Here is a 26,757-nt window from a genome sequence, read left to right as displayed (position 1 = left end):
AAGGCGACACAGCGTTCATAATGCACAACCTGCATGTTACAAATGTTGCGTTATCTATCAGACTATTACCGGAACATTTCTGGGCGGTAACGAAAACAGATATTGATTCTTCCTGATCGAGCCTCGGTGTCACACATACACTTCCGTCACAGCGGTTCAATTACGTTTCCTCTTTAGGATTCATCAACCATACAGTCTAGATAGCTGCACATTACACAGGCCCTAGCCTTTCCCGACTTACCGATCCATCACAAAATTCCCGACTTTTTCCCGACCTCCCGACCCATCTCAAAATTCCCGACTTTTTCCCGATTTCCCGACCCTGTGGGGACCCTGCACATAATTTGTACATTTGGATCATAACATTATTATATATATTAACATCCAAATTGAAAACATTTGTGAGGCAGCGTGGTGAAAATGAAATCAGGCACTCGTCAAAATAGCGAAATTGCAGAAACGAGCATTTTTCCACCAGTCTGGAAATTTTTATCTAATTTTTATTTTTTGGCTTAACCTCTTTTATCCGTATAAAAAACACATTTCTATGTGAATTTTACTGAAAAACACTACTCTGATTAAAGGCAAAAAAGTTGTCATTTTTCAGTTTTGAAAGACTATACGAGTTACCAAACTTTAGCGGGCATTTACTCAGTACTAATTTCATCACTGAAACCAGGTGACCTCACCGCCTTCAATCGCAAATATCTTGAGTTCTTTTCAATACAAATGGATATTTTTTTCATTGGAATAGCAAGGCAAATAAATCAGCTTTCATATGATACCAATAACTCCACATGCCCCAAAATTGACGAGTGCCTGATTACACCGCATCGTGACACATAACCCCCCCCCCCCCCAAAAAAAAAAAAAATCTAGAAAAAAGAGCATGATGCATTCACAATCAGAACAAAACACATATAGCTTATTTTATAGAATTATTCAGTTGCACTTGGAATAAAACTACACATTATGTATTGATATTTTTTTGTAATTTTACTCTCTAAAAATTGTGATTTTTAGGAGAAAAAAATATTTTGACAATTTAGATCTAGCATCGAAAAATTTTGTCCATTATTGAATTCTCAATAACAGAGCAATGGCAATTTGAGTATTTCCATTTTACAAATAGTATTAATACTCTAAAGAAGAGGCCTACATTTCTTTAGTAAACAAAATAATGATAAATTTTGTTTAGTAAAAGTACTAATACTGGTACCTGGGCTATAATTTGGGCATCCTGATAAAACAAAGTCGCATTAAATTCGAAATCGTGTTTCAAAACTGAACGAGAAATAGGATTTTCGGTGGAAACGCTTGACTTATTATATTATAACCTTTTATTTTAACATTGACTATGTGGATTCGCACAGAATTGAAGCTAGAATTATAGGTCGGTTCTTGAGCCCTTGGGGGCGGCTTTCATAATGGAGTCACTTTAGCCGCACCGCCAACCACGGCCCGGCATAGAGCTATGAGTTCAATCCGAACAAACTGAACACACAATTCCAAGATAAACAAAATATAAACTGTGTTTATTATACATAAAAGTGTGATATGAACTGTTCAAGAGAATACAGAGGAGGCACCTGAATTACTTTCATCCCTTTGTGATCTATATATGACATATTATTCATTATGCTGTTTGTCATTTTTATCTCATGTAGCAAAGGAGGCAAGATGCTGCTCTGGCGTACATCATCCGTCATACCATGAAAAGTGCAAGATATGATGACCAACGTTTGTCACGTTTTACATTCTGCAATCTGCTTCTATTAGACACAATTTGTAAAACTAACAGCAGATTCAGATTCAATCATATTTTGCGGAACAAAGAAATATTTTCCTTTCAAAGATAGCTTGTAGAATTTACAAGGCGGATCTAATTATAGGAATTTGACTGCTAAATTTAGTGCTACTCTTCATCCCTCGGGATTTAAAACTGTGCCACGTTAACCATTTAACTCCTGCGGATTTTCCCAACGAGTGACCTGAAATCCTGGAAAAGGGAGACAATGTGGTACTGTATGGGCAAATTATCCATTTCTCCCATGAAGAGCATATAAAATGGTGAGGATCACAGAAAAAAGAAATTCTGAATGTAGTTGTATTTGCATTTGTGTCATCATAGTTAAGTCCGAAAGAAATGAAAACCTTTCCATTTTCACATCTTAGTTTCTCTTCTGAAAATTTGGCAAACAAAGATTCAGGAGATTCAATTTGACTCACAGCACATGTTAACTCTTTCACTACCCGAGGGTTTTCCTCACCATGACTGGGCCCTATCTGTGACCTACTTTCTGATTCTAACTCTTTCCGGACACAGTTTTTTGGGGGTCTAGACATAAATAACTTGTGGCTCGATTTGGCTATGCAGGTGATGCACAAAATAATTCCACAGAAGCATAACCATCACTCAAAATGTAACATATGATATATCAAATTGAAGGAAATTGAAAGAGGAATACATCCCAATATGAAACAAGGATAAATTTTGAACATAAGTATGCATTAGAAGGGTTAGAAATGGCGATGATGATAAGAAAAATAAATTTTGACGGAAAAAATTACATTCACCAAACATGTGAAAGCAAATCAGCATAGCTATCCTATCATATACAGGCCAAGAGCATAATCCAAGCGCAGCTTTTTATTTGAAAGTAATATTCCAATTTTTGTTTGAGTTATGAAATTTATACAGAGTCCGGTTACATCGTTTTGTTGATGCAAGACCACAAGAACTAATTCACTCGTTTTTCCCCAAACCCACGCTATGACAAAGTGAAACTAGTTGATTTCATTCCCTAAATCCTTTCCAAGTTTTTCAATGACCATAACAATTAATTATAATTTGTAGTTGTACGCATTCTGCGTTACAACGAAACAATACTGAGGCACCCTACCACAGCCGTTATATCGGTGATACGTCCGCACGGGGTGTGGACTCGCGCCGATATATTGACGATACGTCCGGAGAGAGTTTAAGATTTTAAAGTTCAGTTTTCAATATTGGTCACAGGTATTATATACAAAAATAAAGGGGAAACAATGACCTATCTCAACATGCTGCTAAAAACTATCATTCTTCAGCCTAAGATTTCAGATTTGATTGTGACAAAAGTAGGTATGGTTTTGAAGCTGAAAGTAGAGAGCCGTGAAACACGGCTCGCGGTCCAGCGCTGGGGGTAACATGAGCCGTGAAAAATGGTTTGCCGGAGTGAAAGAGTTAATGATGAAAAAATGCCACTTTATTCACATTTTACTGTGAATCTATGCAAAATGTGAGATATCTTTCGAACATAACCATAATGACACAAAATGAAAAGAACATACAATTATTTTAATAGTTTTCTCGTTGCTTTGACTTTCAAACATAAGCATAAAGATCATATAAAATGGTGAGGATCACAGAAAAAAGAAATGCTGAATGTAATTGTGTTCGCATCTGTGTCATCCTACTTATGTACGAAGAAATGAAAAACTTTCCAAGTTCATATCTTAATTTCGTTTTTGAAAATTTCGGCAAAAAAAATTCAGGAGATTCAGTTTGACTCAAAATGCACACTAATGATGAAAAAATGCCACTTTATTCACATTTCACAATGAATCAATGGAAAATATCAAATATCCTTCGAACATAACCATACTTGTTATAATTTTGGAACTTGTAAATTTACATCAAATTTTGCCCTCTTGTTGAGACCTAGCCAAGCATGCATGGTCGCAACTAGATCTACCTGTGGCGTCGGTGGCCTAGTGGTTAGGCTACAATTTTCGTAATCGAGGGGTCACGGGTTCCGGAGTTCGAGTCGCGGGCCTGACGTTGTGTCCTTTGGAAAGGAATTTACACTAATTTTCCTCACTTCACCCAGGTGAGAATGGGTACCCAGCGAAAGATCTTGTCAGTTTGTTAGTGTTTGAGCGCTTAACCAGCTGCTTGCACTGTATGCTTCCGGGGAAGCTGAGAATGTTTCTGAGTGTTCTATGGTCTGCTGGGGTAATAATATAGTGTAAAACGCATAGAGCTTGCTTCCGAGTGGGGACATGTGCTATACAAATGCTATCTATTATTGTTACCACTAATTGACCATTGGAATGCAGTGTGATGCTAAACATAACTTGGTTTAAATTTAATTAAATGGGAGGAAATTTTTTTCAGGAACAACAGCTTTCTTCGAACATAACAACAGGCTAAGTTTTGATGACGACTTAAGAAAACATGAATGAATTCGTCTCATCTATAGTTATCCTTCTCGTCGTCTTGCACTGCACAACAATACGCTTTGAATGGATCGACAGGAACAATGCGCGTTCCTCCACCCCTACTATTTTTCGTTTTATGATCGGTTCTTTCGAGCATAACAAATGATGACAGAGCATAACGCGTCGTGGAATTTCCCTTTACTGCAAAATTACGCACAGCCACAGCCTCAGGATAGGTCAGGGCAGAGAGTAAACATTGAACGATATTATGCTCGTTCCAGGGCCCCAAAATGACTGATAGAAACAAAGTTACGGGGAATTGAAGTTGCCTCGTGAAATGATATTAAGCTCGAAAATGAAAATCTAGAAGGCTCACAAAGGAAAAAGTGCTACAGATATCTTTATTCCTAATAATATTGCTCCATTTTTTATTTTAATATTATTTCATTATTTTACTCAAATGAATTCTATTGTTAGTATTATTGTTTTTTATATTGATGTTATGGCCGTGTTTCTTCTTCTTTTTCTTCTTCTCATTATCAATATTTGTATTATGATAATCATTAGCATTATTTATTTATGTATTTATTTATGTATTTATTTATGTATTTATTTATGTATTTATTTATTTATTATTTAATTGATGTTGGTTTTTTTTTTTCTTAATTATCATTAATACTGCCCTTAATCCATAAACATGTTATCGATAAAAATAGACGGTAACATAAATGATGACACTAGGGAGGGGGGGGGAGGCAATTACAGCGAATTATAGGCGATTTCCAGGTTGAGAACCAGATATGGGGTACATACAAGCGGAACCAATAAATTGGCAAAAAGATATTATTAATCCGAATACAGGAAAAAGAGGCTAAAACAGCACCTGGACATGGATGGCTGGTGCCTCTATAAATAAATCATTGATGGTTTGGTCCTGATAGAGAACCACAAATAATGTAGTTATGGTAGTATAAGTGTAGAAAGACGAGATTCTCAGCGTTTATTTCATTATCTAACATGACGAAAGAAAAAGTATGAACTCAACGCGTAATGTTTTGCATTCTAAAAATACATTGATTTCAGAACTAAAAATATTTGTAAAATTTCTTCTGACAGCCTGACAGCTATTTTTTAGCTCCCATAACTGAAACATCGTATTAACTCATTCGCTACATATTATTTTCCGCTAGTGGACGCATTTTTTTCGGGAAGGCGAAATGAGATGATGACTAGAGTGCAGTTCATAGGTTTTTGGGGCCACAAATTCAAATAATTAATATATTATTTTTACCCCGAAATTTTCAGTATGATTAGTAGTATATACATCTGTAATGTTTATTTGTGTATTTTTCAACTTTGGTTCCAGTAAGAGGCGATTATGAAACCCAATTTTGCTTGGATTTGGATAAAATTTGAAAATAAAAAATTTACCATCTTCGGTGGAACTAAAAAAATATGTTCGCACCGAGTCAAATGATACATCAAAATAACCATAAATGAATATAGAACTGAAAAATATTGAAAATTTTGTAGTTATTTATATACATTCCATAAAATTTGCACATTTGGATCATGACATCCGAAATTGAAAATTTTAAAATAAAATTTTATAATCTTGAAAAATGTACAAAATCCATTCACAAGAAGGAAAAAACACTCTATCGTATAGACAATTATTCAGAATTGCATTTGGAATAAACCTACACATGTCTTGAGTAGGTAGCGTAAACACGGCCTCATGGGCACTCGCGGCCTTCCGACCGCGTGGTATCAGTGAAATCGGGGTAATTCCGATCGCTGTTTCTTTGCTCTTTCGCTATAAGACACCAAATGCCGTACACCTTGTAAAAGTTCAACTTTTCCTCGTTACAATGGTGTAAGTTGTTTTTATGTCCGATTATTAGGAGCTGGAGAATCGCTGACGAAAGCGAAGCCCCTCACGGTCGGAATGCGTGGTCGGCCGGTTGAAAAATTGACACGCGTGCATTCAAATGCTTCGCGGAACGAGCAATGATTAAAGGAAGTGGATATTTATACGGCAGGCTTCCACGGCACATTAATTCAGCCAATCAGAACATCCGTACTATTTATAATTAAGCCTATAATCTCTTTTCCATAAGAAACGCATTATTATAGAGATACAATTCAAGATACCTGTATGTTTAGTTAACAATATTTATCCCTTGCTATTATTTTATGCATTATGGACAGTGATGAAATGTTTTGTGTGATTGTAACGAGAGTGAGAGATGCACAATTTATTTTGTGCAAGAGAAATGGAGAGAAGACTGGTTTTTTTCCAACAATAGGGTGCCCATTTGCGGATGGAATCGGGTCGGGTTGGGTAGGAATGATCACCCGACTCGTCGCCTGGAAAACAAACACAATTCTTGCATTGATACACTTCAAGCAGAGCCTATGCTGTCGAAATATCAATTCCGATCTTTAGACTCAAGACGGCATACCGTATAGGTATCACTTTCGATGTTCAGACAGCATGCCGTGGAAATATCAACTACGATTTTCAGACGGCATGCCGTCGAAATATTGCTACCCTAAAAAAATACCGTCTTTTCATTGGCGGAGAACTGTAGACCTTTAAACGGGCTTTCCCGTGATATATATTTGGCCTTTGGCGTCTAAATAGAAAGCTTTTAAAAATACAGTGGAATCCACTTATAACGAGTCCTGAAACAACGAGAAGTCTGTTATAAAGACACTATTCTAAAACCCCGTTTTTTCCCCTTCTCTATCTTTGTAAATTAAATACTAATATAACGCATTCAGACAAACACGCGAATCGGTTATATCGGAATATAGCTGCGGCTGTGCACAGCGCATAGGCTATTTATTAATGTAAAACCTCGCCAGTTGAGAAACTTGTTGGTGATCTTGCAAAACAAACAATGGGAGAGCCCACATGTGCCAACAATGAAGGCCGGATTGAATGAGTGGGGAGAGTGTGGCATGCATAGACAAGCAGAACGCATGGTGTGATAGGCCAGCCTAGTCTAGATTATCTAGGCCTACCACGCCTCTCACTTTTCCGATGAGAGGATGGAGAGGCCATAGTGCTGTACTGTGATGGGCGGAGCGAATGTGTGACGTGGGCAGGGTGTAGTATGTTTCCTTTGTGCGCAAGCAGACGGAACGCACTACAGGGTGTGGTGGGGTGGGGGACAACACAGAGGGCGAGTTAGCCATGAGAACTTTCTTTCTGATCGCCAACGCCGAGTTGTCAATATCGCTAGCGTTTGAGAAAGAAACCTGATTCAACTTTTGATCAAGTAAGACTTAAAGGTCATGTTGAACCAAATCATCACCAGGGGAGATTACAAAAAGAAATAAACAGAAAATCATACTCATAGATTAGGCCTACTTGACTATTTTCCTTGAATTTATTACTGGGTCCCTTATAACGAGAATCTTGCTATAACAGACATATGACACCGGTCCCCTCCCTGTCGTTATAACAGGATTCCACTGTACTGTCAAAATGTTTAAAGATCACTTTATACACAAAATATGCAAAATCATCATCATCATCCAGTGCCAGATCTGCGACAGACATCGGCGATCATGATTTTCCATTCATTCCTTTGCTCGGATACTCTCAGAAAAGCTACGTTTCCCTGATTTTTCCCTGTTACCCATTTGTTTAGGTTCCCTAAGTATGTTGTTCTGGGCCTACCCCTGCCTCGCCTGCCCTCAATTTTGCCAGTGAGAGCTAGATGTTCAAGACCCTTATGTCTATTCAGGTGTCCCAAAAACTGCATTTGTCGTTTCCTGATTGTTTTTAACATTGAGCGTCCCACGTGGGCTTCATCAAGCACTACCTCATTTGATTTCTTTTCCTTCCACGATACTCTTAGCAGTCTCCTAAGAAACCACATTTCTGTGGCCTGTATTTTATTTTCACTGTCTTTAGTGATTGTCCAGCATTCACAGCAAAATACCGGCTTAAAAAATATATCACTTAAAAGATCAATTTATTGTCTATTAGAATAAAGTAATAAACTTGGAATTATTTTTCATCAATCCTTCCGCGAGACTAAGAAATCATGTGACCCCGCATGCGGGGTACACTACAGTATAGAGCTGACTCGCTCGCGACGGGGGCTGGTCAAATTTTAAACAACTACCATTTTCTTAAAAATGGTACCAAAATGCTCTGTGGACATAGGCCTTTCAAATGGAACAGATAAATTTGGCACACAGCTACTTTGAAAATTTAGTTTCTGGGTCCTACTTGAGTGGTACTTTTTGTGTAATTTCACCCAAAAAATAGTGACTTTTGGGAGAGAAAAATTATTTGACAATTTAGATCTAGATCTAGAACTGAAAAATATTGATTTCTCAATAACACTGCCGTCGTAAGGGAAAACGACGAATGGTCCTGCGCAGGTAGCGAGGCAAATTTTTCAGGAGAGGCAAAAACTTGTTTCATTTTATAACTCTTCTATTTTCCACTCTTTTAAGCCAAATCTCTTAATTCACCAAATACCTGATTGAGATGTTCCTAAAGCAATTTCAAAAGTTTGAATGGTTTAGGTTAAAAAGTAGCAAAGTTATTCGACATTCGTCGTTCTCCCTTACACTGCGCACCCGCAGGTGAGCCTTGCGATGTAAGCGAAAACGACGAATGGTACCGTTCGTCGTTCTCCCTTCCACTCGTGAACGTTTATGGGCGTAGGCAATGGTCAGTTGTGACGCATTATTGACAGTAATGACTGTGTACTGGTTACTACAAATAAAAATAAGACGAATACAAACTAGCTATTATGCGTATAAAGTTAAGTGTTTGTTAAATCCCAACTGTAACTCGGTAAACGTCCTTCGTTTCCCTTCCTTGGTTAAACTACACAGTCAGTGTACAAATCAGATGTGCACACATTTTCAGCAGCTTGATTTAAAACTGTCTCATTCGGAACCAAAGTTTGGTTTCCATGATATCTCTTTACTGTATTCTCTTCAGAAGCGAGTTTTACTTTTATTTTCGCTAATTGCAAATTTTTCCCTGCACGACCTGGGATCAACAATGTTACAATGTCAATAATACGATCAGATCATTGCAAAGTCAAACTTTCAAGTAAGAATGTAACAATCTGACAAGACTGTATCACACACGCTTTCGGGAGAGGTAATGGGACGCTTTGTATTTAATAAAGGATTCAGTTGATCGGATCGGAAAACATACCACAAAGTAGAAATCGACTGGAACGGTTTGAATCTGCAATACATTATTATACTCGATCGTAACGTCCATCAAGTCATAAAAAAATCGTAAAGCAAGACTAAGTGTCGCCACAATACGTCCACTTTTTAAGTTGGACAAAGAAATTTACTCTCATAACGCAGTGTCCTTAATTGCTTGGTAATTCTATAATGATGTCGACCAGTGACACGTGCTGGACAAATTGCGGCACTATAGCCATCGTTGTGATTTGGGATGTCAAATGACTGGACAGCAAAGTAACATGACGTTAGTCTGTGAACATCTGGCGGACACTAATATGCAGTGCTAATAAATTTCTCCCTAAATACTGTTTTGACTGTCCCATCCCCACCCCTTTCCCCCTGTTCCCATCCGTTTTCCCCTCTCTCCCGCCTGCTTTTGTCAATTCACACCATCAGCATAGGCCTAATACGTGAAGACAGACAGAAAGACACACTAAGAGATACATTCTTATAAACCATCGACGGTACTCCGGGGGAGGGGCTGGTGGTATGTCTGTTTGCTAAAAAAGCCTATGTTTGTACTGACGCAACAGTGACCACTTGTCATTCGTCGTCCATGCCGAATTCGCCCAACGGCAGAGACCAGGGGACAACGCCGAAAGAGCAGTGATCCTTGACCGATCGACCATTCGTCGTTCTCCCTTACACTGAGCTCTGGCTCGGAGCTCGCCAGTGTAAGGGAAAACGACGAACTCTCAATTATGATACAACGGATTAAGATATGACTAAAATTTTTACACCATCAGATGCAGAATTAAATACTCTATGAAATATGTAAGAATACAAAAATTTTGACCATTCGTCGTTTTCCCTTACGACGGCAGAACAGAGCAATGGCAATTTAAGCCCAATCGTATCAATATTCTAAAGAAGAGTCCTACATTTTTTTAGTGTGCAAAATAATGATATATTTTGTTGTGTAAAATTAGTAAGACTGGTGCCTGGGCTTTTATTTGAGCATCACGATAAAACGATAAAACAAAGTCGCATAAACTTTCAAATTGTTTTTAAAAACTGAAACAAAACTTACGATTTTCGGTGGAAACGCTTGGCCCGGAAGTCAACAATAACATGGATATGTGGATTGGAATATAATCTAAGCTAAAATTGATCGTCGGTTCTCGTACTGACAGCACTTTAGCCGCGTGCCGCTCCTCCCCCCACGGCTCGGCGTAGCGAATGAGTTAACCTCTTTGCCGTATAATTTATGGGCCTGAACCGTGTAGCTCTGTGCCTATGGCCCGTAGAATTTACGGGACTGTGACAGAGGTTGTTTTGATACCAATTACAAGGGAAGTTACTGCTAAAATCTAGTAATTATTATTGGGGTACCTGCCCTTTATGTTTACCTCCATTTTCCCCCCATTTGAAAGATTCAGATTCAGATTTTATCTCGAAGAGAAGATTAGATCTAGATCTAACACATCTACCACACAAAAATGATTTACTGGTTGTAAACACAGATGGGCTTAATATGTATACGTGTGGATTTATGAGCTTTGTATAAGGAAGGAAAAGCTTCTTTACCTGCAGACACTCACACAACATGTATTCCTCTTTTTTTGGGTTTCAGTTTATCATATCTCGAATGTATGTTGTTGTATGTTATTTGGTGGTGTTGTTTTTGGCATCATGTTACCAACTCCAACTTTTCTCCATCTATCTCTCAAAAATATAATGCCAAAATTATACCAATAGAAACGTGGTTCAATGTAGAATGTTCATGCAGAAATTCATGAGGAAATATTCATGAATTAAAATGTTATAACAATAATGTGGAAGATCATTTCTATAGCGCCCACTCCTGTGTAAACACAGCTCTAGGCGCTTTACATAAATGCATACACAAACAATATTCACGCACACGACACACACACGCACACACACACACTCATACACCCACACACACACACATATCTACTTGTTTATCACACGCGCATGCTTACACATAGTTACCAAATGAGCACATACACATACATAATAGAATAATATACAAAATGCAATTTGCAAGATACATAAATGGATACATAGTCATTTACATAACATAGTACTGAACACGAATCTACTGACATAAAAATGATGTCATTAAATGTATCTTTTAAGATTTTAAAAATTTAGACTCAGAAGTTGTATGTCTCAAGGGTTGTGGAAGAGAGTTCCAAACTGATGGAGCAAGGTTTCCAAACTGATGGAGCAAGGTGGGCAAACGATCTTTCAGCTTATTTTTTACCCCCTTTTCCAGGAACTCTTAAAAGATACTGATCGCCTGGAACATAAATCTGGATGAGACCACTAACATATGAGGGAGCTTTGTTATTGACACATTTATGACATAATATTGCAATTTCATATGACATTTTAGCTGACACGGGAAGCCAAAGCAATGTTCTTCACCTGGGAGTAATGTGATCCCTCTTCTTTTTCTTTAGTACAAGCCTAGCAGCATGATTTTCAAAACGTTGTAACTTGTGAAGAGTGGTATTTGGTAAGTTACCTAGTAAAGCATTCCAATAATCGATGCGTGAAAACAAGAAACATGACACGAGCGTTTTCAACGAGTGTTCATTTAAAAACATAGACATATCACCAATTCTACGCAATTCACAAAATAAAAAGGTACATATGTCAGTACAAATATGATCAATGTCTATGGGGATATGGCTTTTATTTGGGTTACATAAAATAATTTCAGTTTTATTTTCATTAAGTTGGAGCTTATTATCAATCATCGACTTTTTGACATCATCAATGCACAGACCCATGGTGGTAAGCAAGGTGGAACAGATTTATATAACTGTGTTTCGTCTGTGTACATGTGATAATTCATATTGTGCTTTCTGATCACAGCTCCAAGCGGCTGTTTATATAATGTATACAAGACTGGACCCAATACTGAACCTTGAGGCACTCCAAAGTCTAGTCTAAAAATTGACGAAAGAGAGTCGTGTACAACCACAGATTGTGTACGGAAAATCAGGTTGGAAGGGTGAAAGGGAGATGAAACTAACAATGGACCCTTAAATATACCAAATTAAGAGAGGTAGAGTAGGGTAACCCCTGAGCCGCCTTGGTTCTTGGGAATCCCCCTGGCACAGAGGCCTATTTACCTGCGGCAAGGAAGGGTTTAAGCACAACATATACAAATTTCAAAGCTATAGCATTATTTTTGTTGGAATACGAAAAGATTTTGGGAGGTATATATGAAGAAACCCCAACCTATTGGCAAAGGCTCATAATTATGTATATATCAAGAAAAGAATGGATATTTTGCAAGTATATTGTCTGTAACTTGCTATGGATGCTGTTGTGTATTGTAATTGTAAGGTACAGTACAATCCGCTTTTATCAACATGCTCTAGGAAGTGGATTTGATGTCGATATATAAAATTATTGTCGATAAATGAAATACAAAGCTAAAGAAGAAAAAACAAGGGGAGGTCAGCGGTAAATAGACAACACTACTTTTTTAAGCTGGTTGCTTCCCTTGATTCTTACACAACTACACAGTGAAACTGACATAGTAACAAGAGGCAGAGGGGAAGGTGGGGGGTGGAGTTACGGTACCAAAGATCGAGCATAGCGAGGCGCACACTACACACCAGTGCAAACTTTGTTGTAGCATCCTTGTAAGTTCTGTTTATGGCCGCCTGCTAGGGGAAATGGAAAGGCGAGGCACTAGCCAGCGACAGACTGAGAATGGGATGGGGAAGGGGAGTGAGCGATCAGGAGTGGGGGTAGGGAGGTGATACCCAGCACGCGATACGCCCATGTCAGTGAGGCACTGTACTGTGTTGGAGACTACACTGTGTAGGCCCTACATCACCTACTAAAGCCTGGTATGTCGAATAGGCTACTTGGCAGTTAAACAGACTTAATGAAGAACTAATGCGTTGACTGTTAGTGTGGCTTTCCCCCCCCATTTATGTTCGTGGGCTTCGCCAGGTACCCAGGAAGCATGTCGATAAAGCAGAATGGGCCGAAAAAAAGTCTATTATAAGAGGAATTGTTTAGTGAAGATATTGAAGGAAAAATTTCGTAATTTGAAAATATGTCGATATGTCAAAATGTCGATACATCGGCTGTCGATATAAGTGGATTATACTGAACTTAATATTTACTCATAGAGATAAAGACTGAGTTAAAAGAAACCCAACTAAGTGAAAGCATCTCTCTCTCTTTCCCTCTCTCTCTCTCTCTCTCTCTATCTATGTCTCTCTCTCTGACACAAATTATTTGATCAGATGACTTCTAAAAATCAAAATAAGCAAGAGATTAATACAGTTGGTTGTCTCAAACATTACGTAATGGTATATACGGGTATTTGTGTGTCTGGGTGGTGGGGAGACTCTGGAAAGCAGAAAGAATAGGTAGCAGTATAATACTCGTACTTGCACATCACTTCAAACTCATGTTCGTTTGTTTGTTATTTGTTGTTTTTTTGGGGGGTGGGGGGCAAGAATGAGAGAGAGAGAGAGAGAGAGAGAGAGAGAGAGAGAGAGAGAGAGAGAGAGAGATAGAAAGAGAGAGAGAGAAAGAGAGAGAGACAGAGAGAGTTGGGGGGGGGGGGGGGAGAAGAGACTCTGAAATTGAGAGAGAATGGGTTACGTAATTTATATAAAGTAACAATGAATATCGGGCGGGGAATAATGTCAGTTTAGTTTACACAGAGTAGGGCAAATCACAATAGCTTTGTGCTTTCGACTCTTTTTCCATTTAGTGACCCATACACTCGTAATAGAAACAAAATAGTACCAACATGACATCGAACTTTTCATCAGTGTTTCCCCGTAGTATCAGCTGTAGACATTTCCTACAGGCAACTTGACCCCTTGCCGTTGAAGGGTGCGCAGAACATCAAGGATAGAGTCAAGTTCTGCCCGGAACACTTGAAGCTGTGTGGGAAAAAATGCAAAGCAGATGAAACTAACAATGGACCCTTAAATAGACCAACTTAAAGTCAAAGACAAAAAGTAGGAGCAGGGCAGTGAAAAAAGCAAGTCTAATGGGGGGCGAACGAAAAAGAGGGTGAGGGGGGGAGAGAGATACAGATAGAGATAGAGATAGAGAGATAGAGATAGAGAGAGAGAGAGAGAGAGAGAGAGAGAGAGAGAGAGAAAGAGAGAAATTTGCATGTAATTTTTAAAAACTGATTAAAAGCGTGTTAAAAAAATGTTATTGGGAAAAGTGACATGTCAGATCTATTCCCAATACGTTGAAGTAGCCAATGCAATATACAGCTAAAAATGTATCATTTTTGAGAAACATCGCATTTTTTGCCTTGAATATTACCTGTGGTGTACCTTAATCAACATGTTTCAGTAAAATCCACACAATTATGTTTTTAAAGGAACAGTGTTGAGCCAAAAAACAAAAATTTTAATAAAAATTGTCAAACAGGCAGGAAAATGTCCATTTCTATGAACGTCTGATATCACGACGACGATGCCTCACAATTAGTTTCAAATCAAGTACGTAGAAAAAAGGTCACTGTGCAAATTTATAAACAGACAACAGTGACAACATAAAGTTACCCCTTTATTCCAGATTATGTAGCGGAGATTGGCCACAGCAACTTTTTTATTATCCAGGGTTTCAAACACCCCAAACAAAGAAAACAGAAAATGATGAGCAGTGGAAATGCCCTTTCTTTGTTTTTGAAAAGTTTTAAGCCCATAAGTAATTTTATAGACAGCACAAATTTGTCCTCCTTCCTTTTCAAACCAAAAAATCAAAATGTCTTTAGACTTGACACAGAAGAAAAATTTGGCTACGCTGGAACCAAACAAGATCCTACAGGGTTCAGGAAGGGTATTTGTCACCTGTTGGTTCTTGGCCTCGACCACTCTCTTCCACTTGTCCACCTCCTCCTCCACCTCCACACGGCTGGACTGCTGGTTTTGCTTAACTACAGAGTCAAGCTCCGCCTCACGTCTCCGCTGTTTCTCCACCATTTCTGCTAGTTTGTCTTCTAATGACTCAAAATGGCGCATTTCCTGGAAACAGTTACAAAATCATAAAAGTATTTGTCCTTAACTCCCAGGGGGGTAAACCCACTACGCCCGCGCCCTTTTTTGGTACTAAATCTAAAAATGACGAAAATGTCACTTTATGGGTAATTAAATCAAAATTAGCGAACCTATTAGGATAGTACTTCATCTAAAGAATGAACTTCCTGTATAAGATACCTGTTTTCAGCAATTGCCGAAAAGTAATTTGATGTCGAAGTCGTCGTAAAGGCACATGCCCGAGTCGCTGTCAGCGGCTTACCAGCACAGTGGTTCTGACCGCGAGCCACTGGGTGCGGCTTGCCGGAGATAAAGAGTTAAACTTATGAGATAAGGCACGAATCTTTTCCCATCAAAATATGATAATTCTACGCTATTTCCTATTGTCTTCACATCCACATGATCATGATTTTCACATGAAAAAAGAGGAATATACAGTAGACGACGGATGAGTTGATGTTGTCGGGGGAGAAAAAGATCAACTAATCCGAACTTAACTGTCGGGACCATTGTATCAAGGGACATAACAAAATCTTAGCCAGTGCTCAAATTTTAATGTTAGTCCTGTGATTAAGTGGTGTCGTCAAGTGGCAGCTCTCTCCAAAGTCCCGACATTCTATTATTATGTGTCTAAAGGTAAAATCTGCATTGTATCCAACCCAGAAGGGTTTATCATCTCACTGCAGCAGATATTTATGGGTCAGGGAGGCATGTCCAATACAAAATCGAGTAAGGTTTTTGTGGGACCAGTTTGGGTATAATACAGTGGAGCTGGTTATTTTGTTGTTCACGCCAGTTTCTCCCAAAGACTGGAGTGTGGCTATTGACCTTATTTTTAAAGTCTGTCTGCGGGAGGGTGTTCTCCATTCATCCCCACATAAGGGACGAGGATTTCTTTGCAAGGAGATTGACCTGCTCGTTTCCTCCGGTGCCCACATGACTAAGCAGCCATGCCGACATGATACTTTTCCCCTGTTCAGTCAGGGAATGAATCCTCAACTGCAACTTATTTACTTTCCTGTGACAGATTGTAGGATTGGAGAGCGAAATGAGGCTAGACAGGGTATTGGACAGAATATGTGTGTGTGCCTAAAGAAAGGTACCAAAAGTCGCCACAGACCATTTTGAGCTACAGGCTGTAACTAACCAAAAAATCACCTTTTTTTGACCAAAATGTGTTTCCATTAAAAAAATGATAGTTCCACCCTTTTATAACAATGTGTTAAAAGAGTTTTCACTGATTTGACTTCTAAATATTTTATTTTGAATCATTTTGAGGGTAGGGTATGTTTAAAAAGATAATGAAAACTGCGTTTAAAAGGTGTTAAAATCTATTCTTGAAGCACGTTTTCTCTTCCCCAATATGTTTTACTATTGACTTCTAATCATGATATTCATTGATATCAACTGAATGCCGAATGGGAAATGAATTTTCCAAGAATAAATAAATTAGAAACAATTGAATCCTCATTTTTTTTTTCAAGTTTGTATGTATTCTAAACTGAAAAGCTAATTTTCTCAAAATTAAATCTTTATACCCTACCTCGCAAAATGTGCAACATCTAAAAAACTACTTGAGATATCTCAAAAATTACAAAACTAAAACCACTGTGTTCAGCATTGAATGTCCTATTAGGTACAACCCAATTCAAAATGGTTAAAATCCGACTTTTGGTACCTTTCTTTAGTTTAGGCACACACACAGGAAAAGATGACTTGGGAGAATTTTCTACAAAGTCCAGTGCAATATCAATGGCAGAAAAACGGAGGCCTCGGGATAGGGCCTCCTCTTGAGTATTGTGTGTGGACAGGGTAGTTGCGCCTACAGTGGAGTCCGATTTAGAGCCATCTGGGAAGATTTTCTCTGCATCGGGGTATTTTTTAAATTAGCTTTTTTTGTATGCGGCATTGAATGTTTTTGTGTTTGTGCATGATTTGTTATGTGTGGTAAGGTCTAGGTTTATTTTTGTAATGGTGAAGTGCCATGGAGGAAGGTTAAGGAAAAGAAATTGTTCTATGTCTTCTTTGGAGAAGTCTACGTTTTTGCCTCAAGGACTCGGAGGCCAAAAGGTTTAATGAGTTTGTCGTTATTTTTTAACTTGTTCACTGTGTCTGGATGTGTTTTAAAAATGCAGACTTGTGCTGGGTTTTCTGTTGATAAACATTTTATTGTGTATTGTAATGAAAGTTGCTTTCATCTAAAAGTTAGTGATGGTAATTTGGCCTCGTCCTGGAGGCCTTCCAGTGGAGAAGTGAAGAAAGCTCCTAGGGTGAGGCAGAGTCCTTGGTTATGTATAGGGTCTAGCACTTATAAGATGGGTCTTGCCAATCCATAGACATGACGTAGTCAAGTCTGGATTGGACAAAGAAACAGTAAAGGTGGAAGAGGTGCAGCTGTCTTTCCAAAGATCTTAATTGAGGGTTTCTAGATCGGAGGCATATCAGAAAGTCGTCAACATATAACAGATTGTCTATGTTGTTTTGGAGGGGCTGAATTATAGAATTTATTTTGAATTCAGAGAGGAGAGGAGAAAGGATGCTTTTCTGAGGAACACCTTTCTCTTGAAGGTGGGGATCCAAAAGCGATGATCCGACACCAACTTGGAAGGAACAGTTCTTGAGAAAATTGCCAATGAAGACAGGGAGGTGACCGCATAGGCTGAGAGCATGCAGGTCTCTAAGAATTCAGTACTTCCAGGTTGTGTTGAAAGCTTTCTCTAGGTTAAAAAAGATGGCGATCATGTGGCCTCCTTTGGCAAAGGTTTTGATTATAAAAGTCTTTAGGTGGACCAAGTGATCCTGAGTACATCAAGTTTTCCTGAATCCACACTGGTGACCTCTCAACGAACCCATCGTCTCCAGAAACCACATGAGTAGCCTGTTGGTCATTTTCTCTATAAATTTGCAGAAACTGCTCGTTAAGGCCTGGTTTGGGATTGGAATGATAGTGGCCCGTCGCCAGGACTCCGGAGAGGTGAGCCTCAGCCATATGTTGTTGTATACATTGAGAAAAAGTGTGAGTATTTCTGTGGGCGGACCCAGGGCTGTATTGCCCACGTACGAGATGTGTGACGTTAGTTCATCAAGTGTGAAGTCTGCATTGTAAGTTTCTGTGTTGTTCGAGGAGAAGTTTAGGTGTTGGTGTTCTCTGTTAGATTTGATGTTTTGGGAAGTGGTGTGGTTGTTGGTTTTGGATGAAATGTTCAAAAGAGATGTAGCTATTGTGTTTGCCATGTCTATCTGTATTTCTTCTGTGGTGCCATCCGGCCTCCCAACGAGCCGGATGGTGTCTGTGCCCCTACCCGAAAATTTAAAAACTTCATTAAATTTTGGTGATTTGAGTCTGACTGTTGATTTATTTATGAATGTATTTTTTAAAGTTGTCCTATGATTTCCAAGAGGTATCTACGTGCCTCAGCTCGAGCTTTTAGGTATCTAATTTTGTTTTCTGTAGTGCAGTTCTTGATGGCTCTTCAATATGCTGCCTCCTTTTTCTTTATGGCATCATCACACTCCACAGAGAACAAGACCTACTCTTATTGATTTTAAGACCACCAAGGGATCTTTAACGTGCACAACTTTCACACAGGACCTCTGAGATTTTTTTACCTTTTCCGAGAAGGCTAAGTGTTCAATCTTACCTGCCCTACGATCAGGGATGTAGCTGAAAGACAGCAATATTAAGAAGGAGTCTGGAGTAGTAGTACAAAGTGTCTTGAGTAAGGGAGGCAGGAGCCCAGAGGAGGCTGGGGTTTGGGGAAGTGGAGATAACAGCAGAAAACATTAACAAAACAGGACTAAAGAACCAGAAACATTTTCAGTGTACGCATTATCATTGCCAGGCTCACTGTGCGAGAATATTTGTTCATAGAAAATATTCAATACATTTATATATACACACATAGTATTTTGCTCCACACGCACACCCAACAAGTAATTCTAAAATGTGATATTTCTTTAACTGTAATGCGTATTCAACATTTTAAAAGAAAATGGAACTCCACCATAACTGCTATTCATTATTATTATAATATTATTACTACTACTTTGTAAGACCTTGTAATATAATTAGCCCCCCCCCCCCCCCCTCCCTCCCAGCCTGAAAGAAACAAAAAAAAAAAAAGCAACAGTTGTTCGAATAACCTAATTATAGAATTTCTTTTCTTGTGCTCTCAAGCTAAAAACTTGATCTTGACAAATCTAGCATGAGTACAACAAAATAATACACAGCCAAATCTGCCTAGACGGCTACCTGTATAGAAAACAACCAGTGCAAATTGTCCTTACCTCCTCTTTGGCATTGCCTCAAAAGTAAACCTGTCTAATGCTGCCACAGCTACTATATTCTATACTAACAGCTCCAAAAACCTGCCCAAGATGACCACACAAATCTCTCATTGCCAGACCTTCGATATAAATTATTTGTTAGCCCCTGATACTGTTTACAAGAAGTCATAACCTATTCACTTGTCATTATTGTTGTTGTCCTATGAAAGAACCATTCGCTGACTAGGTAATTTCTGGTCCATCCCACTGTTGACCAAAGTTAACCAGTTAGTAACATTTTGTTGGGCAGTCCTAAACCTATGACCGCCTTCGGTTGGGATCTAAGAAGGGAATGGTTTGGTTTTTTTCCATTTTGATCAGTCTTACGTAAGACTTCTCCTAAACAATGAGTGGCCGTCTTAGATAATTTCAAACACTCACTGGAGTCTGCTGCAGTTTGGCCTCTCTCAGCTTATCTTGAAGTTCATTCACTTTGGTTGAGAGTTGAGACTCTTTCTGTCTTAGAGCAATCATTTGCTCTGCTTCACCAGCAGCTTTCTTTAGCTGAGCCTGAAGGTGTCGGATCATCACCTGTAAAACATAAAGATATGTTTTACACAGCCATCAACACAATTTAGATCATTTAGAAGGTTGTCTGCTTTGATTCGTCTGTAAGGGCCAACCCAGGTTAAATATGGTTCAACATCCCAAACAGACAATTGGAGACCTTTGATAAATAGCTTCTCAAAATAGGGATCAAATTCACCTGTACTGCATGCAGCGGCCCAGAGCACAGCCATTACACTTCAGATACCTGTCAAGAATTACATAGTTTGTTGTTGGATTACAGTCAAACTTGAATATAACAGAACAGAAAGGACCGGCAGTTTTTCCCTGTTATAAGCGAGTCCTTTTATGATCGTTATCAGGGGAAACTACCAGTACCATTGCATCTTCAACTTACTATATATATTCGATTACCGCAGATCCTTTAGCTGACACTGAGACAAAATCGATCAGTGATCCGAACACTATGGGGATGTTTGTGTGTGTATGAGTGTGTGTAAGAGTGTGTGTGTGTGTGTGTGTGGTATGTGTTTGAAAGTTTGTGTTTAGGCAAGCGATCATACAAACAGGCAAAATGTCTTGTTTGAGACAAATGGGTTGCGACGTAGTGGAATCAGGCGTTCGTCAATATTTGGGCATATGGGGTTACTGGTATCATCTAAAAGCCTTGTTTTTGGAGAAAACAATATCCATCTATGTTGAATAGAAGTCAAGATGGGGGTAGCCTGGTTTCAGAGATGAAACTAGCGAGAAAATGGCGGTCAAAATTTGGTTATTTCCAAAGCTTGAGAATACTTAGAAACTGACAATTTACCATTTTTGTGCGTTTAATCAATGTTTTTCCATAAAATCCACACAGAAATGTATTTTCAAAAGGACGTAAAAGGTGGTGAGCCAAAAAAACAAAAATTCGACAAAAGTTGCCAAACCGTCGGGAAAAATGCAGATTTCTTTGATTTCATGTTTTGACCACCACCTGATTTCACCACGATGCCTCACAAATTTAAATAATTTGACAGATTGAAAGCAAGTTCATGCGCTGCAAGATCACTGTTATATCAGAGTCTGCACAAATTGAACCATTTTATAGCGAGGGTTCATATTACTTACACTTTTAACCCCAGGGGATTTGATTTACCACTGTTATATATCCAAGTTCCTGTAATAACAGAGGCTGTAATAAATGGACTGGATTGTATAGTCTATATAATTTACAACAAAGACAATTTTTATTGATCCTGGTTGAGATAAACCAAGGCAGATTCAAAGAGATACAGGGAACAATTCTAGTCCTGGTTGCCTTTGTTGAAGTCGAACACCATACTAAATTATGTTTATAGTAGTGCTTTATGGCAAGCCAGACTGAAAACTTATTCATTTTATAAGCAACAAATTAATTGTTCTGGCACTATAAAGAAATCAGAGGTGTGCACGCAACACAAGAGAGTAACCTAAAGCTCTAGAAAAGGTATACAATCTCTATGTTATGTATTCAAACAAGGGTCATCTGAAAATTAGGGCATCACTTTATGATGGGACAAAGCTCTGAGAGAGGACAAAGAAGAAATCAAGAAAGGAAGAACAAAAATAAGGGGGAGGAGAAGAGGGGGAGAAGGACAAAAAGAAGAGAAGGAAAAAGAAGAGGAGGACAAGAAGGAGGAAACAAAGAGGACGAGGCAGATAAAAAGAGGATGAGGAAGAGGGGGAGGAGGACAGTGCCAAGGGAGAAGGAGATGGGCGGAGGAGAATGGGGAGAAAAAAATTGTTTAAAAAGGAAGATGGGGAAAAGAAAAGGGGAGGAGACCAGGGAGAAAAAGGAAAAAGAAAATGAGTGGAATAGGGAGAAGAGGGAGGAAGAAGATAAGGGAAGAAAGAGAAGGAAGACAGAGAAGAAGGAAGGTTTACCTCTTGAGTGTCACATTTACTCTGTAGCTCTGCGGAACGGGAGGAGGAGACCTGGAGTGCCTGCTCAGCCACAAGTCTTTGTAGCTCCTTCTGGTGGCTAGAGCGCATCACCTCGATCTGTTTGAGTCAACATTAGTGAGCTCTTTAGTAAACAAAGCTGGAATCATTGAGCTGTTATGTGTGTATGGTGCCAATATTATTAACTCACCCAGCCCTACCGCCGATAATATCAGTATGCGCGCGCAATGCTCCAACCCTAACACTGACAGTATCGGTATGGAAAATTTCACTCTCGTGGTCGAAAACGTTACTTTTGTGTGAAGTAGACTACAGCCTAATTAGAAGAGTGACTATATTTCGTTTGAAACAGACTATGACCAGAAGTGCAAGCCCAAATTTAGAACAAAAAAAAACTATATTCATGAACCTTGTGAGGGGGTGCGAAATTTGAACGCAATTCCTTTCTTCGCTTCTGGTTTACTTTTTAATTCGGTATATAGACCTTTTCCAGGAAGAATTGCATAAAAAGTATGACTAATTTTGTCTTCAAATTTTCAATACTCACAAATAAAAGCTTGAATAAAATGTGTACCAAATTTGGGTAGGATATGTTAACATTTAGCATTTTTTTCAGTTTTTCAAACAGTGGTACTAATCTCTAGGGAGAGCTGACAACCCAGAAGTGTAGGCCTAGAGGTGAGTGAGTTAAGCTTTTTAGTGAACAGAGCTGACATTAATGAGCTGTATAGTGTACTTTCATTGTCTGAGTAAAGAGAATTAGAAGAATGCTGGCACAATAGCCATCATTAAGTGCAAGGAAAGACCAATTGGAGAGACACCTGTTTTGTACTATATTCAGAATACTCTAAGATATCAAATAAGCCCCCCCCCCCCCCCCCCCCCCCCCCTCTTATTACTGATTAATTTTCAGGTTTTTTTGCGCATCCCCCCACCCCCTCTTATTCCACACATCCTGTTTATTATTTTCCAGCTTGCCATGACCAAAGATTATGTGAAACATTATGTCTACAATCTAGACAGTTGAATGAAACTTTGTTTTGTTTTGTAAATGGCAAATTACCTTCAGTATTAGTACTGGTACCGGGTTGGCCACCTCAATTTTCTGTACATTTTAAAAACCTTTGTACATTGGTTTATATTTTTTAATGAAATTGGTTTGTTCCTAAATGGGAAAAGTTCTCACAGCAACTTACTAAAATCACAAAAATTTCATGATCTCTTGTTCTTTTATTCACTGGAGGAGAAATAGAACAGATTTATCCTACTAGTACAGGGGTATGAATGGAATTTATTTATTCCCCCCCCCCCGTTTATTCGATACCTTAGAGTACATCTAAAAGTTATTTTTACAGTGCATTTCCTTTTCCTTTGTTCTGATCAGAAAAACACATCAGATGTGTCACCATGTAGTAGCTGCCAGAATGACCACAGACCCACATGATGGAGGTATTTTCAAAGGGGTATATGACTCTTGGTTTAGTTTTAGTTTAAGTAGAAGTTTTACGACGCTCGCAACTGCATAAGGTATTATGAGCGCCAAGGGGTGGATGTCAACAGAGAAGTCTTTACAGGGAATCAGACTTACTCCGCTCACCTCTCTAGCTTCAACAGCACAGAGTCTGCTTCGACTATCAAGGCACCCCGGAAATAGCGGGTCACAAGAGAGTGACAAACATACAAAAGAAGTAGACAAAAAAAGACGATAGTAAGGATTAGGAAAGAAAGAAAATGCAGCAGTTCCCTGTTGCTGTTCAGGCAGTTATGAGCATGACATTAATGAATCAGCCCATTTACAATTATACTGTGCATTAGAAGATCTTAATGTTACCCCTTTGGGAATGGCCCAAAGACACTTCAGTTAGTAGCACCGCCCCAGGAGGGAAGGTATATGACTCCGAAAAGTTACAGTATAATAGAACAGGCGTACAATCTATGACAGGAGCAAGGTGGGGGGGGGGTGTTGGTGGTGGAAGGCTGAATTATCACCGACTATCACTACATGCAGAATTCAGTAGAACCAGAATAATTAAGCCAACTATAAATAAAAATCTAGTTAAATAAACAAGCAGATGCTAAAAACAAAAAACCAGGCAGAAAGGGGCCCAAAGAAATATTTCAAACTATTTGGTTAGCAACTCTTTTTCGATCTTTCTACTATTGTCAAATTATTTCAGTTTGGCTGACCGTAATATATGACAATCCTAATCCCCATAAAGAGAGTCAATTCAATAACTCCCATTTTCCATAAATTTTAGTAAGAGTTTTACTGCGTTCGCAACTGCATAAGGTTATATGAGCGCGCGGAACACTAGTTAGTTGCATTTATTACAATTCATAGCATGGCTTAGATCAAAATTCGATTAAAAATGTTAAAACCTGTCGTAAAAACTTGGTTTTAAAATAATACTATAATCTTAAAATAACGCTATCTGCAGTTTACAAGGATTCTGTTGAGATCAACAAAGGAAAACAGACCTAGCAATTTCTTGCATTTAAAATATTTCCATCGGGTCTCTTCCAAGTCTGGACATTCTGTTAAAATGTGTCTAACGGATTCTCATCTCCCTGAAGGAGGTATTTGTGTGTCAGAGAGGTGTGTCCAATGACCAATGCGTAATCGAGTAAGACTGACTTCGTCTCTTCTGGAGAGGCCTGAAGGATTTCGCAGTCCCAGTTTGGGCCCAATGCTGTGAAGTTTACTGTTCGTTTGTTTTTTCCAAAGGATCTCCCACAGACTGGAGGTGTACTTTTTAACTTTATTTTTAAAATCAGTCTGCGGGAGAGTGTTCGTCGTTGATCCCAACAGAAGGGATAAGGATTTCTTCGCCAGGTGATCTACCTGCTCGTTTCCTCGGATGCCCACATGGCTAGGTATCCATGCGAACACGATACTTTTCCCGGTTTCAGTCAAGGTGTGTATTTTTTGTTGTAGCCCAACTGTTTTTGGGTGTAGGAGCGTGTAGTTTGTAAGTGAGGTGATGCAAGACAGAGACTCAGAAAGGATAGAGATAAAGATTTGTTAGGAGAATTTTCTACGCAGTCCAGTGCCATGTCAATGGAGTTGATATAATGATGCGGCAAGTACGGAACTTTCGGAATGTACGGATTTGCGCAAAAAAAAAGAAGAATGAAAGCACTACAGAGTTGGGTTTTTTTCTTTTTCTTCTTTCGGCACCCATCGCAAATCCGGTAGCTTTGACACCTTATCGGTATGGCGTTAGAACAGGCCCAAAATCGGTATCTTCCGGGAAGATCGGTAGATTTAGGCAGCCCTGTGGGGGTGTTTTGCCTTTGTGAGGAGCCACAGAGGGAAGTCGGGGAAGAGAAATAGTAGGATGTCTTGTTTGGAAAAGTGTATGTTTTTGAGGTCCTCAAGGACTCTGAGGCCGAAGGGATTGATGAGTTTTTCGTTGTTTTGGAATATGTTTATGGTGTCTAGGTTTGATTTGAAAATGCAGTCGTGTGCTGGGTTCTCTGGTGTTGAGTAATGTTTAATTGTGTATTGTAGTGAGAGTTGTGTGCATCTGAGTGCGAGTGATAGTATGTTTGCCTCCGCCTGGAGGCTTTCCACAGGAGAAGTGCTGACACCCCCCCCCCCGAGGCAGAGTCCTTGGTTTTGCACTGGGTCTAGCACTTTTAGGATGTGTGATTTTGCCGATCCATAGACTTGACAACCGTAGTCAAGCCTGGATCGGACAAGGCTAATAACTGAGTACATGTTATCTTATCAATATTGATAAATAAAAACAATCAGTATAATCAGCGCAATTCAAGTTTTTATGGAGACGGGTCATTTAAAAACTGCTAGTCAGGGATAACCCAGGCTGGGTGGAATACATCCAAATAGAAAGATGGAGACGGTCAATAAAATTTGTCTTTAGCAAGTAGTTAACTAACCATAACATCACAGAAGCTAGTCCTGTAGAATATGTAAATCCCAAAATGTTGACACGTGGCATAAGCAAACTAAGGGCGCTCTAGGAAACTGCAGCATATCATTTCCGTACTATCACCACACAATTGTGCCTGTGGTCATCATCCTTACCTGGTTCTCCAGCCTCTCTGTGTTCTGCCTGGCTACGGCCTCTGTTTCTGCCAGTAGTCGCCTCAGCTCCACACGCTGCTGGTCAAACTCCAATTGCAACTGGTCAATCTGGTTATAAAGGGGGGAGAAAAATGTTTTTAAGAAGGAAAAATAAAAATAAATTCTGGAGAAAAATGGGTGCCGGTTTGGCTGAAGGTCTATCACGTTCTACCATAAGTCCCGCCTGATCAACCATGGTCTACCAAGGGGCCATAGGCAGTGGTGTTAAATGATTGCGATGTACGGATGGGTGTATTTTTTAATGTTGCAGTGTCATTCACATAAAAGAATTTTACAGTGGTAAACATTGTGTATGTATGTATAGTATAAGGTTTTACGGCGCTCGCAACTGCTAAGGTCATTTGAGCGCGCGAAACACAAGTTGTTCACCTCTGCGAAAGTTCACTTCACGACTGGCTAACTAATTTACTTTAAAATGCTAAAAAGTTAAAATATTCAAATTCGGTG

The 26,757-nt window shown here is 39.1% G+C and overlaps 1 protein-coding gene across 3 annotated transcripts in view; it reads right to left on the bottom strand.

Annotated features, from left to right (window-relative positions):
* Window positions 1–14,003: 14,003 nt before the first annotated feature.
* The window catches only part of LOC101860772 (centrosomal protein of 162 kDa), a gene marked incomplete at its 5' end in the record, with an annotated part of 133,182 nt that continues 120,428 nt past the window's right edge, over window positions 14,004–26,757 (bottom strand). For all 3 annotated transcript variants that reach the window (XM_013088260.1, XM_035972496.1, XM_035972497.1), the window contains 5 exon segments: window positions 14,004–14,333; window positions 15,261–15,434; window positions 20,154–20,303; window positions 22,185–22,301; window positions 26,251–26,358. In XM_013088260.1, the coding sequence (XP_012943714.1) occupies window positions 14,235–14,333; window positions 15,261–15,434; window positions 20,154–20,303; window positions 22,185–22,301; window positions 26,251–26,358 (648 nt within the window).

Source organism: Aplysia californica, unplaced genomic scaffold, assembly GCF_000002075.1.
Source record: "Aplysia californica isolate F4 #8 unplaced genomic scaffold, AplCal3.0 scaffold00711, whole genome shotgun sequence".
Classification (NCBI taxonomy): domain Eukaryota; kingdom Metazoa; phylum Mollusca; class Gastropoda; order Aplysiida; family Aplysiidae; genus Aplysia; species Aplysia californica.
Note: the sequence above shows the minus strand (reverse complement) of the source record. Positions and strands in the feature narration are given on the sequence as shown.